This window comes from Akebia trifoliata, chromosome 14, assembly GCF_017979445.1.
Source record: "Akebia trifoliata isolate Shusen 1 chromosome 14, ASM1797944v1, whole genome shotgun sequence".
NCBI lineage: Eukaryota > Viridiplantae > Streptophyta > Magnoliopsida > Ranunculales > Lardizabalaceae > Akebia > Akebia trifoliata.
The window spans coordinates 590,608-610,326 of NC_141388.1; the positions used below are offsets into that span (position 1 = coordinate 590,608).

General features: G+C 34.9%; 1 protein-coding gene across 1 annotated transcript; it reads left to right on the forward strand.

Moving 5' to 3' along the window:
* The first annotated feature begins 1,987 nt into the window (after positions 1 to 1,987).
* Positions 1,988 to 19,639, forward strand: LOC147385253 (P-loop containing nucleoside triphosphate hydrolases superfamily protein). Its single transcript, XM_086424433.1, has 33 exons — positions 1,988 to 2,221; positions 2,314 to 2,403; positions 5,108 to 5,226; positions 6,415 to 6,528; positions 6,618 to 6,699; positions 6,795 to 6,862; positions 6,952 to 7,026; positions 7,126 to 7,271; positions 7,360 to 7,462; positions 8,978 to 9,058; positions 9,241 to 9,309; positions 9,387 to 9,446; positions 9,531 to 9,692; positions 10,238 to 10,294; positions 11,213 to 11,443; positions 11,530 to 11,592; positions 11,677 to 11,862; positions 11,997 to 12,101; positions 12,367 to 12,453; positions 13,058 to 13,198; positions 13,294 to 13,407; positions 13,502 to 13,588; positions 13,668 to 13,871; positions 13,974 to 14,144; positions 14,616 to 14,822; positions 14,971 to 15,060; positions 15,143 to 15,283; positions 15,621 to 15,718; positions 16,825 to 16,903; positions 17,011 to 17,175; positions 17,324 to 17,443; positions 17,987 to 18,058; positions 18,896 to 19,639. Exons 1-33 carry the CDS (start codon positions 2,098 to 2,100, stop codon positions 19,115 to 19,117), a joined length of 3,933 nt encoding a protein of 1,310 aa, XP_086280559.1. The 5' UTR covers positions 1,988 to 2,097; the 3' UTR covers positions 19,118 to 19,639.
* Positions 19,640 to 19,719: the final 80 nt, after the last annotated feature.

Genomic DNA, 19,719 nt, shown 5'->3' on the forward strand with positions numbered 1-19,719 from the left:
CTTGGTTTGGGATAATCCATCCCATTCTGGAGTTACTGGTAGCTAAATGAGATCCCACTGAAACCCCATATCCAATTATAACAGATGAAAAGGAGAATCTGCATTCCAGTTCCCATCTCACCCACTATTGGACGTTGGACACTAAAATTTTATAATTCAATAGGGAAATCGATTTTTTTTTTTTTTTAATAAATATTTTCTAGAGATTCATTGTGAAGATTACTTGACGGGAATATATTTTTACAGATTGGTTTTGAGAACTAATTGTTAGAAATTCAAGTTGTATTTCTCTGTCCATCTTGTCCATTCAACCTCGTTCACTCTTACAAGAAAAACAGAGCTGCTATTGGCACTCCAACTTTTACTTATTACACCCCAATTTCTTAAATTATATATAGCACCCCGATTAATGATTGAAACATGCTCTTCAAACATTACAACAGTTTGGGTCAAATTATGATCTCAATATTGCAAAACATTATAACAACACTCGTTCAAACAATTCTAGTAGTTGTTTAATATTTCAATTAGGCTCCAAGAAAACTAATACCCAAAAATAGAAATCTAGCAAAGATGAGAGAGCTTCTCTCGACACCCCAACTTTTACTTGTTCTCAATCATTCACCTACTCTCTTTTTTTTAATGGGTGAATTACCATTTCGTATGTTGAATGTGACAAAATTCTGAGTCCAATACATAGTTCATATTTGTAGAAGTGATTTTGAGTTATCTCTATCAACTCTGCTCTACAGTTCATATTTGTAGAGGTGATTTTGAGTTACCTCTATCAACTTTGCTCTATAACTCTACTGGCATGCTCCTTACTCTCTCCGTTATTTGATGGCACTGGTGTGGTATTTGCCAAGTATCCCTCAACAATCAAGTTAGCTTCAGAATAAAAGATAAATCAACTCTGATCTTCCCACTATCGATCTCCTTCTCTCTTATAAAGTTTCCCTTAGAACAAGAGATTCCTCTTTGATCCCTTAAAACTCAAGATCCGATTATGGGAAATCCCTCAATCCTAGGAAACACTGTAGAATTATAATTATTTCTCTACGCATTCTTGGATTCTTGAATTTTTTTTTTTTCCTTATACTTTGGAGGTTCGAGTGCAAACCGAAATCTGTGTATACTTACCAACTTTATCCTATTCTGATGTCAAAGTAGGAATCTGGCTTTACCCTATCCTGCAGTCGAGTATGGCTTGGCCGTTGAAATGATTTGGGTACCACTTGATTGGAGTAAGGCTTTTTTGACCTACCTTACCTTTAATCAAGATCTAGACATATGTCCTATTGCAACTTTTATCCTCTACAATATTAATTATGAAAACATGCATGAATCATTTATTGGTATGTATTTTTAGTTTAAAACGAAGAACTCACTGATAAATGACCGAAGAATTTGCCAATAAAAATTATAAGGATATTTTATCTTTAAATTTACCTATGAATTCATCACTTTAAATTAAAAATACTTAAAAGCAAACTTGGAATTAATATGAGTAGATTATAAGACTTGGAATTTCGTCAAAAGTTGTGCATGTTTTGAGAAATGTCTCATTTTTAATTGGGGTGAATAAGTAAAAGTCGGGTGCCAATAGCAGCCATCAAACTAAGAAGTCATCATCATGTTTTTTTTTTTCTTTCTTTCTTGTGGGTATATGTATAAGTATAAGCGTAGGCCACGTTATATCTAATACATGATTTCAAAACTAGTCCGAGATCGAGACGTATTACCCGAGTCGTCTTGGTATCAGGCATGGACGAGATGGATGGATAAGTCAAATTTTCAAATTAGATTTAAAATCCTATCTTCATTTTTTTTTTCATTTTTGAACGAGACGTCTCAAATGTATTGGAAAACTCGTCCGAGACAACTCGGTATCTAGATTGGACGAGGCGAGACGCGCAAAATCGAGTTTTAAAAGCATGATCTAAATATCAAGGGTCTACAACCGCTAGGTCATAAACCTCAGGTGCACGAATGTTACAAAAGGCGGGAAAACCACTGGCCAGTCTAAGCGGCCAAGCGAATTCAAAAAAAAAAAAAAAAAACAAAAGGTGAATAACCAGGTCTTCTCTTTAATGTGCGATGGAAAAGATCTATGTTACAGTCCGTCCAAGACCTCTATCTCTAGAGGACGCGAAGACAAGCATTTGGAGAATCTCAGGAAATTCGATTTCCATTTCTAACCAGTCCACCAAATTCGAATTTGGTACACTTTTCCCCTCAATTTGGGGGCTTTCGATCATTTTTTTCCCTCAACGATTTTAAACAATCTTCATCGTTTTTCTGTTACCTTTGCAGATCAAATTTTCAGAGAAGACTGTAAGAATGTGGAAGTTTACGAAGCTCGAACAAAAGACATCGTTCTTGCTGCGGTTGGTGGATTTAACGGTACGCCAAGTCTAGAACTACAAACTCTTAGCTCCATTATCGATAGTGATGAGCCAATGCTAGAGTATTTTTTATAAAAAATTTGTCGAAACTGAAAAATCCATAATTTCTTTAGGGGATTTGTTTTAAGTGATTGCATCTCTTTCATGGCAGATAAGTTAGAATGGACTCAATCCTTTGGCAATTTTCGAGTGTCCCTAATATTTCTTCAATTTTTTATTTCTATACTCAATCACCAAGCATAAAACTATTGGAAAATTAGGGGCCTATTTCAAACTATATTAATGGAGAAATAGAAAACTAAACAAAACAAGTATGTATGCATCAGTAATGTTTATTAAGATAATCTACTGAAATTGGAGGATTAAAGAAAAGTAATTTTAAGAATTTGAGAGTTATCTATCTCTATGTAATATTAGATATGATGAGATGAGAAGAGCACCAAGTAACCTGAAACTTTTTGAACATCTTCATGAGATATTCTTTGATAACACATTTCTTTTTTTAATGCCAATCTTCCTAGATAACTTCTCAACACTAAATACTAAACTACATTGAGAAGCCATTCGAACCCAACGCTTTATCTCCATTTGATCCTCTAATATCATCCCACTTTTGTTGTTTGTTGGAGGGTCTCTTTTAGCCGTTTTCTTTGCTCTTGATCAATCCTATTGAAATGAAGGTCATCCAAGATGGGCCTGCCACTTTTTTTTTTTCTTCAAATACAAAGTTGCACAGTAATCCATTTGTCCCTTTCTCATGCTATTATCTCCTTCCAATGAGTTTTCATCTACTTTAATCTTGGGTATATCCGTATAAGCTAATTTTTCAATGTCACTCGCCATTCAGTGGAAAAATTTAGTATGATTGTGCCCTTCTTTCAAACTTTTAAACTTGGCATTTTGCTTCCAACAAATCTTCTTCATCTTTACCACCCCAATGAATTCTACCTTGGCATTGGTGATTCTATCTTTCTCTTCTAAAGACAAACCTTTCCATTCCTCCTCATCCAAGATGTCCATCTCTTTCGAGAATCTTCATTTTTTGCTCTACTTTTTCAAATTCCTTTATATTCCAAATATTAATCTTCTTCTTCAAGACTTTCCGTTTTTTCTGAAAGCATGTCCCAACCTTGTGCCCAAATGAAAACAAAGTCCACCATTCACCAATTTTCGCCATAGGGTTCTGCCCCAGCTACATATTCTCAAACTCAAAGGAAAAGGGATAATGCCTTGGGTCATCTACTTCCAAAGCAATTGGTTTGTGATTAGAAGCAGGTTTGGAGATGACCACTTGGTGAATTGTGTTAAATGGCTCATCCCACTGCCTCGTAAAATACTTAGTCTTGAGTATTAAAGATTTTTATCTCCCATTCACTTTGGTGGTCTCCCATGTGCTCTGACACAATCCACTGCTCTTCAAATTTTTGGTAGAGTTGCACCATAAAGATCGAAGAAGTGTAAGAATAATTAACGTATTGGAACCCCATGGCTTTTTCAATGGAAATATGTTGGGGATAAGGATCCTTATACTAAGAGGTGGACTACAATAAGATTATTATTCAAAACTTTTGCCCGTAATGAAAAATGGCTTTAGAGGGATAAAAACTTGTCCTCACTGGCTTCCATGTTTGTTCCTTTTGTCCCACTCTCCTATTTTGCTGAGCTTTAGTTCCCTTTAGCTTCTCCCCCTCAACTCAATAATGATTAAGCGACCATTGACTTGGTTTAGGAGAAGCCAGAGCCACCTCACTCTTGTTATACCTAACTAAACTCAACAACTTATCAAGGTCTTTGGCAACCTCTTGCAGTATCATGTGAGATTTGTGTAGGCTACCATCTTAAAATAACTATATGTTGTCATTGCTTTATATAATTTTTTTTTTTGTTGAAGTTTCTCCTTTATGCTAAATTGCTAATTGACCTTGGTTGGAACTATAAGTAAGATTTTTCCTTAAAATAATGTTTATTGTTTTTTAATTTAATTTTTTTTATTCTTATTTTACTATGGAGGATGCTATCATATGAGTAGATCCCACATCCAAAAGTGCTAAGTAGCATATTCTTTTGGACCCACTAATACCATGAAATTTTGACCCACCCCACACTGAAGATTAACTTGATTGATGTTTTTAGACAATTGGATGTAAGTAATTTTCATCATGGATCAGGATTGTGGGTTAAAAGAGGCCCTTGGTAAAAAATGCTCAAAACAATGCCCAAATATTATCACTCAGGCTATTTTTTGGTGTGTAGGTCCACAAAAAGGTGAGTAAATATTGATGGGATCAGAGGGTTTGGAAGAGTGTGTACATGACACTTTTGGGCCGTGGGGTCACTAAGGATTCAATAACTTTATAGCCATGTGAGAATTGCTTTTTTGCAGTTGTCCATCCTTCTTGTTCTTTTTAAACAAAAAGGAAGAAGGTAAAAGCTTTTGGTTGTTGTCCGGACATTGGCCACTTGGCATAAGTACAACATTGGTGGTCATACTATTTAAACTTGTGGATGTTCGTAGGGCACCTATATATTGAACAACTGGCATAGGTGCAACGTTGATGGTTATATTATCTTTTGGTGTATCCTAGGTACATTATTTTATGCAGATAAATTTTTAATGATATGTTGTATGTATTGAGACAAATTTCTCTTTTCTTATTCATTGTCAATTAATTTATCCTTCTCTTTTTTGTATTGATTTGCAGGCACTGTTTTTGCTTATGGACAAACTAGTAGTGGTAAAACACATACAATGCGAGGGTCAACTGTTGAACCAGGGGTTATCCCACTTGCCGTGCGTGATCTATTTCACATCATACAAGAGGTATTTAGTTCTATATTAACAAATAAGATTTTAAAAAATAAAAGAAATTTTGTTTGTTGTGTAAGCCTTACCTGTATGGATCATTTTGTGAGACTAGTCACATTGATTTTACATGATAGAGTTACATAGTGTTTTCAAAGGCATTGGAGGTTGAGGCTTGCTGCTGCGAGAGGCTCTTGAAAAAAGGCTGTAGGCTTACATCTATTCAAAGAAGCATTTAAAGATGTATTCTTTAAATCTATTCTTTACATAGTGTTTTCAAAGGAAAGGTCCTCTCTTGTAAAGGATTACATCTATTCAAAGAAGCATTTAAAACATTTATGTCTTAGGGGAGGCATATTCTTTTCTGATGGCTTTTGACTAAGGTGTATTCTTTATTGGGACATGTTTCATTTTTTTGTTCTCTTTGTTTTCGTGATATCATCACTCAGTAATTCCTTGTAATTTTAAAGTTGTCTCTATTATATCATTTAATTTACATAAATTTCCTCAACAATATATATCACATCTTCTCTTTTGACCCTACTATCTATAAGCCTTAATAGATTTCAATGCCAACAATCACTATTTTTTCCCTCTCCATGTCAAAGATACATTTCCACTTCTTTTAGTCTTAGAGTGGTGTTATTACTTGGAAATATGGAAGTATGAAACTATGGTTGTAGCTGAGGTGTTGTGAATGTCATCTCCTCTACAATGCCGTGACATATTTTAACTATTATTTGCTGTTAGTCTAGTCAAGTCATCATAACAATAAATTTGTGTTTAATCGGAACTTTTGTTGTTAAGGTGCTTCTTCAATACCTAAATGCTTGCTAATCAACTTTACTCTCTTCCTGTTAACTATTGAATAGTCAAAGTTCATTGGAATATAGATTAAGAGCGTGCAAAATTGTTTAAGAGGCCAAATGAGGTCAAGTGACGATGAAAATGCCAACTTACCAAGTATTTAACCTAATTAATGAGTGACATGACCAATGTCATTGATGTTTTTTGAGGGGAATAATTCCTGTTTTGCTGCCCCGATCAACCTTTTCCAAGCATGGATTGGTAGATTTACTAGAAGTATCCATATCTGTTTTTATTGAGCGGGCATCAAATGATTGCAGATACTATAAAAGAGAATTGCCGATACTTAAAAAGTTACATTGTGGGGGACTTTTTATTCTGCTATTTCTTGATTTCCAGGATGTGGATCGAGAGTTTCTTCTGCGCATGTCCTATATGGAAATTTATAATGAAGAGGTCAATGATTTGTTAGCTCCTGAGCATCGCAAATTACAGATTCATGAAAGTATCGAGGTACGTCTGTATATTTCCCAAGTAGTCTAGTATCATAAGTTTTCCCTGGTTAATAATTGAGTGATAACTTCTTTTTTTCCACCTGGAAGAGAGGAATATTTGTTGCTGGACTGAGAGAAGAGATTGTAGCTACCCCTGAACAAGTTCTGGATTTGATGGAATTTGGAGAATGTATCTCTCTCTCTCTCTTTCTCATTTGGTGTCTATTTGTGGCCAAGTATTGTTAGGCAACTGATATTCTATTGATTTATTCTTCAACAATGCAGCTCATCGTCACATTGGAGAGACTAATATGAATGTTTACAGTAGTAGATCTCATACAATTTTTCGCATGGTAGAGTAATTCCTTATATCTTTCTTAGTTTTGTGAATATTAAATATTTAGCAAGTTCATCAATTTTATTATTTTATGTGAAACTGCAGATAATTGAGAGCCGGGTTAGAACAGAAGATGATGGTGTTGGCAGTTCTTGTGATGCTGTCCGTGTATCTGTTTTGGTATATTATTACGCAAACTGTTTTCTTCAACACGTTTTGTGATTTTGATGACTTCTTTAACCTAGGCTTCTTATTCTGTTTGAATCTTCTCATTTGCAGAACTTAGTGGACCTAGCTGGCTCAGAACGTGCGGCAAAGACTGGTGCAGAAGGCGTGCGTCTGAAAGAGGGTTCCCACATCAATAAAAGCCTAATGACACTCGGAACTGTGATAAAAAGGCTGAGTGAAGGTGCTGAGAGCCAAGGGTGGGTTCAATCAGTTGGTCAAGCTCATATTTAAAATGTGTTTCTTCTTCCTTTTAGATTTTCTTACATCATTCAATATCTGTTGTAGGGGTCATGTGCCCTATCGAGACAGCAAGCTCACACGCATTTTGCAACCTTCGCTTGGTGGAAATGCAAATACTGCTATCATATGTAATATTACACTTGCTCAGGTAGTTTTCTATAAACTCGGTAACTTGGGGTTTGTCTTGGTTTTCACCTGACTGAGTCATACCTTGAGGCCAAGCTTTTAAATCTTTTTAATGACTGGTCTCGTGGCAGTTGAATATGAACTGTCTCCATTCAATCTTCTTGTTATCTCTTGCGTAATTTGGACCACATAAGAGTTCCCTTTTGTTTGTTTGATATTTCTTTTTAATTTTTATTAATGTTGCCCTTATACATAAGATTCACATTGTATTTTAAATTTAGCATGCTTTAAAAAATTGGATATTTTCCCCCCAGTTTTGACCTTCAAAACCAAACCCTTTTGGAAAAAGAATTCAATTGTTCTACCCTCTCCATATTTTTACTTTTTTAAAAACAAATTTTCTTATTCACTAAAAGAGATAGGAGAGGGATGAGTTCATTGTTAAAAGAAAAAAAGAAAAACAAAAGCAAAAGAACTTCTCCAAGCTGTGACATTTTCACTGAAACTTCGAAATTTTGGTTTATTTTTCTATGCCCTAGGCCGTATCTATTACGAAAGTGGAACTTAAAATCTTGGTTAGGATTGATTGTTACTTTTCATTATTATCCTTGAACACGTCTCTTCTTCCTTTTTTGCTAGGTAAGTGAGATTAGTGCCAGTAATTAGAAGGTGGTTTTGAACCTGGTTGTGGTATCAATACTCAGACTTAGCCAGCTTAGCAAGCAACCACCTTGAAAAAGATTTGAGCATGTGTCTTTTGTGCGCAGCTTATCAACTCTCTTAAAAATGTAACGTTTGGTTGCAGATAAAACAACGAAAGGATTCCTTCCTTTCTTTTTGTGACATAGTAGAGTAAGTTTTTTGAATTTGATAGAGGATCTGACTTGAACAGTGCCGAAACAGATGAGGTGGTGGAGTCACTAACTCGCATAAAACTTTTATGTTAGACTTTATAAGACTTCACTGATAAGTAGGGGTTCTTGACCTTGAACAAGAAAGACAAGAGACGTACCTTTCTGGGATTATTAACCCTAGAATGTGAATTAGGAAATTAAATTTTGTTAATGGGGCTTCGGAGGTCAACTATGTGGGTTGATTGTTCCACTTATGCACTGCAATGAAAATGATGGCATGGCAGTGGTATGCCTCCACTTGTGTACCGTGCTCTATATTCAGAAGCACCTACAATTAAAATGATGGAATCCCTTCAAATTTTTTGCTTTTTTTTTTGATTGGTGGAGTGCAATATATAGAGAAAGAGGAACAAATACAACACAAAAGAGGTTGAGGAGACCTACCTAAAGCAAATCAACACCAACAATAAAACCCATTCTTCTGTGGGTGTTGAGACTTTTGGGGAAGGGAAACTGTTCAAAGGACCTTACCAGTATTGTTGAGAACAACTTACTTTTGTGGGTCACTGTTTAGCTTCTGATGGTCTGGCTTTTGGGATGCTACTTTCCTGCTGCTTTTCTTGTACGTTCTAATTAGTGCCAAGGTAACTTTTACTTCATTTCCACCTCCATTGTGATAGCAGATTCACGCGGATGAGACAAAAAGTAGTCTTCAATTTGCAAGTAGAGCATTACGTGTTACAAACTGTGCACGTGTAAATGAGGTTTTACTCTTATTCATCGTTCACTTCTCAGTCTCTTTCTTTTCTTGGGAATTATTCTGTTATTTTTCTTTGAATTCCCTTTTAAGATAGTAACAGCAATGTGTGTATAACTTGCTTGTACCTTTGTTACTTCTTTTTGTAGTTTTTCATTAACTATAGCACCTACATTTTATCCTGCGTAGATTTTGACGGATGCTGCTTTGTTAAAGCGTCAAAAGAAGGAGATCGAGGAGCTTCAAGCAAAGTTGCAGGTTAGTCTGTTTATTTTGATACATCTCATCCTTTATTAAGAAGTGACTCTAAATGCCATTTTTGAATCATTTTCTAGGGTTCTCGTTCAGAGCATTTTGAAGAGGAGATTCTCAATCTGCGGAATACATTATTACAGGTCTACGATGTTCTTGTTTTTGTGATTTTTTATTTTAGAAGAATGCTTTAGTTCTTAGGAGTTCAAAATCTTTGCCTGTTTTAGAGTGAATTGGAGAGGGAGCGGATAGCTTTGGAGTTGCAAGAGGAAAAAAAAGCTCAAGCCCTACGAGAAAGGAGATTACAAGAGCAAGATAAGAAAATAAAGAATTTGAGCTCAATGGTCTTGAACTCAAATGTGGATGGAAAACGGTTTACCTATAAAAAGGTTTGTACTATATCATGGAAAATAATGTCTAGCACTGTTATTGTATTGCTATCTTTTGATTATCTTATTTCTGTATTTTGATTTGGTTAGGGTTGTTAACAGAGAACTATTACCGTTCATTTTTCTTGCCTGTTATACATGCTTTACTACTACCATTGGGTAGCTGTGACAATTGTTGATTACCGAAAATTATTCTTTCATGCATTTTCAATATTTTCTTTGTGATATGGTGTACAAGGCTTAAAATCTTGTCTCAAAGCAACGTTTCGGTCAAAGGGAAAACCTGAGACTGTCTTGTCTGAAATATTCCAAAACATATAGAGACAATCCAAAACATTTGATGTTTCAAGCTCCAATATTTTGTTTTGGTCTTGGCTGAAGATGGAATGTCTTGGTTGAAACGTTCCGAGACTATACAAAACTTAAAACCATGGTCATGTATGTTTTTCTATGGTCCTTTTTGTTCTTTTCTTCATCATCTGTTTTTCTTCTTCTATTCTTGTTCTTTTCCATGTTTGCTTAGGGTTCTTCTTTTCTTGATGCAGGATAAGAGGCGGGATACATGGTGTCCAAGTGCTATTTTACGGGAGACTCTTGAAGAGGTAAGGTGTTTTGAGTGTTGCTACTGGGAATCCTTTGGATTTAGGAGATTGACCATCTCCAATCGGTTTAGGATGTCCAACTGCCTCAAATCAGCCATATTCTCACATCTCCTTTCATCTTTTATGTATATTTTTGTGTGATTTATCGTCATTAGGATTCTAGGTTCCAAAGACTCAACCTCCTGGATTTGATTGTATAACTTTCTGCGTTTTAATAAAATATATATACTTATTAAAAGAAGAGTATGAAAACAACAATATTCCTACCTAGACTACCGGGCTGACACTAAATTTTACCATGTGAACTGGATTCATGACCTACGCCACAACCAAATTCATTCAGATTGAACCAATTTAAACATCATAGTGATTATTGAATTTGATTCCTTTGTAGGTATAGTTAAATTTATATTTAGGCATGTCATTGGCTTCCTTCTTGTCCAATTTGTCTAGACATGTAGAACTTTGATTTGAATCACACAAACATGTATAAGGAACTAGATTAATATATATTCCATTTGCTCTTAGGCGTCCCTTACAATATATATTCCATTAGGATTCTAGGTTCAAAAGACTCGACCTCCTGGATTTGATTGTATAACTTTCAAAATATATATACTTATAAAAAGAAGAGTATGAAAATAACAATATTCCTACCTAGACTACCGGGCTGACACTAAATTTTACCATGTGAACTGGATTCATGACCTACGCCACAACCAAATTCATTCAGATTGAACCAATTTAAACATCATAGTGATTATTGAATTTGATTCCTTTGTAGTTATAGTTAAATTTATATTTGGGCATGTCATTGGCTTCCTTCTTGTCCGATTTGTCTAGACATGTAGAACTTTGATTTGAATCACACAAACATGTATAAGGAACTAGATTAATATATATTCCATTTGCTCTTAGGCATCCCTTACAACTCAATGGAAGGCTTCTATTGAGGAGCCTGTGAGGCCTGAGCGAGATATGGGATTGCCTTGTCCTTTTGAAGAGTTAGTAAATGAAAATGAAGTTAGCAGGGATATTCCCCAAGATAGCAACAACGACTTGTCGGAAGACTGCATTCTTCCTGATGCACGTTCATTGTTGAATGTCACTAACAGGAGAAAAACATATATGAAGAAGAAGAATTCACTTGTGAGTTTGGGTTGTACCATAATTCATCCTTTTATTTTATGCTTAATGAAAATTTTGGCATCTTAATATATTTATTTCTCCAACAGGAAAACCATGAATTATTAGAAATGAAGGAAGAATGTGAGGATTTATTTCTAGAAGAAACCCAGGTTCTTCTTCTCCCACCACTGTTGCTTTCGTTTCTGTAGAGCTCTCCAATGTATTACTGTTTGTTTTATCATTTTTCTTTGCAGAGGAAAGCGAAGGACATAGAAATTGGATTTTTAACGGAACAGTTAGTTGACACAGAACATCATTCAGATGGAAGGAACATTGATTTTTCCAAATGTCAGCTAGACAAAAGTGCACTTCATGGGGATAAAAGCTTAACTTTGAGAGAATCAGAGGCTATTCTTGTGATTAAACAACTCCAGGAGCAGGTCATTAACATTACGCTATGTATCAAGGAAACTTCATTTTCTAACAACAATAGTTTTTTTTTTGTAGTACAGAATCTCTTAGGTTTGTATTAGTTGAAGTCTGAACATGTATAACCTTCTTCCATGTCTTACAGGTTAAGATGTTAGAGAAGGAGAAGACTTCAATTCAACAATGTTTGGATAATGTCATTGAGTTGGCAACAGAACAGAACCTATCTGCTAAAGAGAAGTATGAAGAGGTGATCATGTTATGAACTATTCCTGCTCAATACTGCTCTTCTATCAAACCAATGAATTTGATTTTAAGTTGGGGTGTTTGTGAGTTAATATTCATGATTTTGTTTATTCTTGCTTTATATGATTAGATTGATCATAAATTCTCAATTTTACTTCTGCCAATTATCCATACTTTAAGTTATGATCTATAAAATCAGGAGTTCAAGGCGGTGCCATCATTTTATTGTTTTTCTGTTTTTGGAACCACTGTATTTTACTTTTTCTTAGGTTTTTCAAGAGCTCCTAGATGCACGCAAGGCCACTAAGGTGGTTGATGAGTCACTTCCTTTGGAGGCATCTACCAAAACAATTGAGGTGTATATCTTTTACTTTTTTATGTGCATTTTGTTTCTAACTTTTAGTTGTCATATATATAGGGTCCCGTTCAACAGCCAACGTTGGGAGCCAAAATTTGTCCTACATGGGTTAAAAGTTTTGGATTGGGCTGATTTTTTTTTTTTTTTGAGGATGATCTCTATGGTGAGGAGATCATCCTCACAAAAAATCAACACATTATAAAACTTCTAACCCCATCAAAAGTGATTTATAAGTTGAAGAATTGTAGACCGTCGATTTTTACCGTTAATTTGTAAACCAATTTTAATGGGTTAGAAGTTTGATAATGGGCTGATTTTTTATGAGGATGATATCCGCACCATAGAGATCTTTCTCACAAAAAATCAGCCCAATCCGAAACTTTTAACCCATATAGGACAAATTTTGGTCCCCAACATTGGCTCCCTAATGTTGGCTGCCGAACCTGACCCATATATATATATATACACACACACATATTTTTAAATGCTCCTTTTCCAGAAGTTTTTAGGCTTTCATAAGCATTCATTCAGAAGGTAGTAAGGATACTTTAATTCTACATTATATTATGCTTCTGAGATTCTTGTTGACTAACATTATTTAGGAGGATTATGTTGACTCCACAATGGAATTGTTGATGGAAGTCCAAGGAATAGAAATGGAAGTTCAGAGCTCAAGAAATGCTGTAGAGTGTGTTTCTTCTGTTGTGGACGAGCTATTTCAGAGCTTTTCAGTTGCATCAAATGTATGTGTTTCTGGCGAACATCATAAGCATCTTATTGTACCATTCTTAATTTTTGTGTGTAATTCTATTGCTCAATTCTCCATTCATGATTGCAGGACCTGAAGTCCTTTATATGCCAAAATTCTGCGCAGCTGAAATCCATCATAAGTGATAATGAAAAGATACACAGTTGCATGAGGAAGAAAGTGGATGATCTTGAAAATGATAAGGTGCAGTTGAAGAATATTTGTGCAGATCAGAATTTATCATGACTGTCTAACCTTCTAGAGAATTTACCCCTTGTTCAAATCTGTTGAAGTGCAGTCTGTTTTGCATAATCAGTCCATTGATCTTCATAAGCAGATTCAAGAGCTTAGACTAAATCTACAAGAATCTGAAAAAATCTTGATGGTAAGCCACTTAATGGTCTGCAATCCCCATTTTTATGTCCTGTGATTTTCATCGTTTCACTATCTCTGTTTTTGTGTAGGAGCGCTGCCAACAGCACGACTTGGAGAAAGCTGAATTCCTTTCTGAGTTTGGAAATCTAGAGAAGGAAATATCATGCTTATCATCTTGTTCTTTAGCAAAGGAAAAAGAAACTTTGAGAAAGGAGCTTGAGAAAACAAAAGTGAAGTTGAAAGAAACTGAGTCGAAACTTAGGACCGTTATCCAGGAAAAAACCAAACTTGAGGTTTTTTTTTTTTTGGTTTCACCATCTATTTCGATTTGCTTGTTGAAGTCTTCGAACATTGTTTGGTATTTTCTATTCTTATTAACATTTATGCTTTTCTAGAGTGAGAAAGCCCAAGCTGAACGAGAGATAAAGCACTTGCATGGTCAGAAGAATCTTCTTGAACGTGATATCTGCAAGCGTGACTCACTTGCTGGTAGAAGGCGTGAATCGAAGGCATTTGATTCGAACAAAACCAAAGGTCATGCTGGCCAATCTGAACAGATCGTGCAGGTAAAGACAATGAGGATAGGAAAGGCCTTGACCTATAAATCCTTAGTATACCATTTTCTAGCAAGTACAACAAAGACTGATAACATGTCTCATTAGAAAGAGTGTGAAAGTTGAATGTTCTGAGAAAGCAAGAGAGGGGCTGACAAGGTCGCAGATTGAGGTAGTGAGAACGAATAGGAACACACATGAATTAATAGAAGATATTGCTTTAGACAAAAATAAATGGAGGGACGGGGGATTTGTTTTGCCTACCCAAATATTTGGGACAAGGCTTTGATAATGGTGATGCTGATGATTATGATCAAAACTTTAGTCATATGGTAGTTCTTTAAGGTGTTTCAATTTCTTAATGTTCAATTCAGTAGTTTCACTACCTTGTTAAGCCCAATTCTTTGGACAACTGAAATTATGAGATGAAATAGGCATCTGTTCCTGTATATTTCATTGGTTATTTATTTTGCATTGATTAAGGGAGAATATAAGAAGCTAGAAGTTCTTGCATTTGAAATGGAAACGACAATTGCTTCTTTGGAAGAAGATTTGGCAGCAGTGAATGTAGAAAAAGAGGAGGCCTTTTGTAGAAATGAAATTTTATCTTCAGAATTGGAAAGTACCTTGGACAAGTTGAGCACGACAAACTTGGAATTGAAAATGTTGCAGGAAGAAGTTTCAAGCATGGTAAGCTCCTTTAGTTTCTTCTCCAACTTTCTATGTATTTCTTGGTTTTACTTGTTTGTTGATTCAAAATAGATTGTTGCTTTGTTTAATGCTCAATTTGTTTCTTTCATTTTTGGTTCAGATATCTTATGCTTGTCTTTTATCACAGAAAATTAGGTTGGATGAATCTGAATCTCTCTGCCAGAAGATGGAAATCTCTATCAAGTTGTTGTCAGATGAAAAAGAAGAGTTGGCAATGGTTGTGAACAAAAAACTGTTTCTTTTTTTCCTTATATTTCATTGCTCTTAGATTGAGTGTTAATCTAACTTTGGATCCACAGAAACTTACTGATGCTCTTCTAGAACTGGACGAGGAGAAAGCAATATGGTCGGCTAAGGAGAAAGCTTCTATTGAATCCATCACAGAGAAAGTAAAGTTATCAAATGCTGAGATTACTTTATTATCAAAAGAGATATCAGAGGTACTATGCAAATTTATACTTGGCATTGAAAGTTGTCTTTTAGCAACTTTATTTTTATATTTCATATTTGCAATGGGACTTCTAATTCATGCCTTAGCCTTATGTTCTTGTATTGGAAAGTTTGATAAAGATCTAGAATTTTAAATCTAGGATTTCAAGGTGGAGTAGGAGAAGAAAAAGAAAAAGAGAGAAGAGGATGGAATCATTGGAAATTGTTTCCTATGATACCTACCTCATTTCTTTTTATATTAAAAAAAAGTAATTGGACTATAATGTGGATTCTTCTATTGGTAGTCATGTCTGTATATATTTTGACGGAAATATATTTAAATATAAGGTGAGGGGTGCACTTGAATCCTGTAGAGAAGAAAGCAAGGTCCTAAGAGAAAGGTTAAACCTCTCTGAAGAAAATGCAGAATGGGAAAGAAAATGCAGGTTTGTCTTACTATTTCATTTTTTCACAATGAGCGTACCTGGTTGAATTTATTCATTTGTCTGTATTACTTTCCGTGGTTAGTATATATCTATTAGATAGTTATATTTGCACAATTTTTTTCAGCCTCAAATTTTTTGCCCCCCTCACTTTTTGGCTTTTCGGACAATTTTTTTGGGCTAAAGTGGTCCAACTTTGAAATACTTATATACAATTATAGCTCAAATATTTTATGCAATTTTCTTCCTGGAAAAGCATTATTCCATGTTCATGGGTTTTTTATTACGATGTGATGCATCGCTGTCAACTTAGTTTTGCTTTACTAAATTTCACATCATGGATTATTTGTAACTATTCTGATTTTGTTTATCTGGCTAAGAGGACAAACTGATTTTGATTGACCAGAAAATATTCAACGACAGTCCTTTAAAGCCTATTTGTAACTTGTAAGTTGATAATACTTCATCAATGCCCACAATTGGATTTCCAAATAATGATTTAAATACCCAAAAGGTGGATTAGATTGTGTATATCAACTTACCATGGGGGCTATGACCCTACTATCGAATAATTTTTTGGTTAGTGTAGAATTTATTACTAGAATGTCATGGTCGAGATGACCAACCAAAACAGAGGAACAGAAAACTGAAAATAACAAAAAGCAGATCAAAACAAAAGACGAAGTTACATGGACATACTACAAAACCATTCCCATCTCCCTATGCAGTCTTCAAAGAACACCCTTAAATTCCTCATGAATTCTGCACAACAGAAGAAACATCCACAATATGGAAGTAGTAATCTCTTGTACCGAACTCCCCTTTCCTTAAAAACCCTAACATTTCTCTCTTTCCAAATCCTCTAACAAATAGCAAAGGGGAGGGTCCTCCAAAATTTCCTCTTAAATGCCAGAAATCCATAGCTAAGTGGAAACCAACGCTCAAACAAAATGCTAATTAAGTAATTTGTGGTAATAATGCTTTCTTTGAGCCTATCTGTCATGATTTATTTTTCCTTAGGTGTCCTTATTGTTTGTAATTGCTTATTCCCTTGTCAGTACCTTCTAAAAAACTTTGACTATTTTGCTTTTATTTTCTTTCTATTGCAGCATGGAAAAGTCTTCAGAGATTGATCAGCTGAGACATGATCTGAAGACATCTGAATCTGAGTGTGAAAAATGTGAAGATGTGAGAATTTTTGCAGTGGCACTATTTTCTGTTCATCTTAATTTTATGGCTACAATGCAGCATAAAATGGTAACAAGGTTGAGATAAATCTTTAAATTCTTCCTCAGATTCTCAAGTCAAAATCTGAAATGCTGGAATTGGAACACCGTCGTGCCTGTGATGAGATGGACAAACTTCAAAAGGAATTGTGTGTTCTCAACAAAGAAAGAGATGATTTGTTACTTCAAATCAAAGAGATGGATGGAGGATTGAATCACTCAACTAACTTTGAGGTCTCATTTTAATCGTTTGTGCATGATCTAATTGAAAATAAAATTCTACTTGTAAATTGAGAAATAAGAATTTCACTTTAAGATTTGTACTTGCATGTCTATTTCTATTATTGTGAATTGAATCAAATACCACAATCTCACTTGCCAGGATCTTAAAAACCAGCTTCTTATTATGTCAAAGGAAAGGGATCAACAACTACGACAATACGAAGAGCAACAGAAACTTATGATTGAGGTTGAAATCCTAAAGAAAGAAAATGATGACTTGGTAAGTTGTTATTTGTATAATAGTCAAAATTATACTAAATAAACCTAATATTTCCATTTCCATTAGGCTTGACCGGAAATTTTATCGTCGGTTTCTTTTAATATGCATTTTTATGAAATTTTGCAAAATATTTTGGTAAACAATATATTCCACCAAAACATTTGAAATATGGTATAACTATGCAAGATTAAAGTAGAAATACTCCGATAAACATTAATATTTGATCGAGATATTACTTTTTTGAATAAATTATTCTAAAAACATTGATAAAATTATAATTAACTCGTCGAAAGGACTTATGAAACTTATTGTAGTTGGATGACTGATGTGCGTGTTTCCATTTTTGTTTTATTATTTTCTATAGTTACACAGTTTCCTCAACCTCACCATTATTTGCGTAACAATTGTATGAACTTTCATGTTGATCAATATATATTCATTTCCAGATTGTCTAAAATTTACACCAGAATAGAAATTTAGTTCCTTGCCTGGGACATAACTTGTTAATTACAAACTGATATAATTCATGTGTAATTTTTACAGTTGGGGAAGGCTAGAGCTGAGGTGGAGGAACTAAAAAAGAGGATTTCCTGTAGGGAAATCAAGATACACAATGTGAGTGTCTATTATGGTCATTAATAATTTCTGGATTTTGCATCATTTATGAATGAATAAATGTTAAGGGTCTCAAGATCTTGTGCAACTGTTTCCATTTCTATGTTGATTTTGGTGTCTGCATTGTCCTCTACTGGAAGAAATATCCACCAGAGAATATAGCAAATGTTGAGAAAAATATTTAGGTTTCCCTGAAAATTTAAACCTACTTGTTTGAAATTTAAGAAAATGAATACAATATAGGTTGCACCTGACACAGCTAAACCTTTTTATTTTTAATTTTTTATATAAAATGTAATATTGAGGACCAAAGTGGACTTCACACGTGGAGTCAATTGTGTTGATGCTAAGTAAGAATTTTAGTTGGTTTGGCAGTTCTAGTTTGGATAAGAAAATATTAGAATAAGAGAAATCACAAGCAAGTTCCAGTTTGGATAAGAAAATGTTAGAATAAGAGAAATCACAAGTAAGTTCCAGTTTGGTTAGTTGGTTAGTAAGGAATCAAATTAAATTAGACCATAGAAAACTTTCAGTTGAGACTAAATACTATTTGCTAAAATTGTCTTGATACATATTGAAATAGGACAAAATGTGAGTTTTACAGAGTCATGTATGGGTTTTAGATCTGCATTGCTTGACAACGCTACAATTTGATTTTTCAGTCACATTAGATCTGTCAAAACACAAGGTCCTGCACTAACCTAATGTTCAAGATGAATGTAACTCTTCAATTTAGCTGAAGAGCCACGAACCTCTATGTACTAGTTGTTTTTGTTTTCTTTTTTGGCTCCAAAAATCCTCTTTTAACTATGCTTTTCCAATTTTACTTTTAACAAGGATACCATCGATACCAATAATGAGAAAGCTAAACTCAAGATGAGGCTCCGGAGCACACAGGCAAAGCTAGATGCATTCCGAGGAAGATACAGAGAGACAATTGATGAGATGGGTCTTATGAACAGAAAATATGACGAGGCATCGGCAAAACTGAAGGAGCAGTTGGCTTCGTATGGGAGGGAGGTCCTACACCTAAAGAAGGAGCTTGCAATGAAGGGCTAATGCTCAATCTTTGAAAATATAATGTTAGCTCATCATTTATGTAAAAATAGTGTTCCTCTTTGTACATTTGAAATCGATTTGTGCTCCTTTTGTAATACTTGGGGCCTGCTTAGAAAATGAAGTTGGTGGAGTTGCAGATCGTCTTGACATCCAACTGTCTGGCTCCCAAACTACCTACACCAGCCCTTTCCATGCCACAATGTAGTGACTGATGAAGATATTTTGTATTGGGTACCATAAAATGATTCCTTCACCACAGACAATGCATTGAATTACATTTGGTTGCTACCCACTCCAGTGTCTGCCTTCCAAACAACGTTTGAAGTGTCTATATAACTACCAGCTTGCATGATCACCACTAGGTCTACTAATTTAGCCTTATGTCCAGGATTCTCAAAGACAGCTTGTAAAGAGAGTGTATCATGGTCGTTCCTTTAATTTGAGCTCACAAAGACCTTGTGTGGTTGTTATTGACAGATATGGTCGTATTTACAATTATGAAAAATACAAACAATTGAACTATGGGCTCCAGCCAATATGAACGTGGGGCGCTGATACCCTTGTTAGCAATCTCCTGTTTAATTTGCGAGTTTTTGTTTTTT

Excerpts from the sequence above, each read along its gene's own strand:
- LOC147385253 (XM_086424433.1), top strand. The coding sequence starts at position 2,098 with ATGGAAAAGATCTATGTTACAGTCCGTCCAAGACCTCTATCTCTAGAG. Across the intron at positions 11,593-11,676 it reads TATTTCTAGAAGAAACCCAG|AGGAAAGCGAAGGACATAGA; the intron begins GTTCTTCTTCTC and ends TTTTCTTTGCAG. Across the intron at positions 16,904-17,010 it reads AGTGTGAAAAATGTGAAGAT|ATTCTCAAGTCAAAATCTGA; the intron begins GTGAGAATTTTT and ends ATTCTTCCTCAG.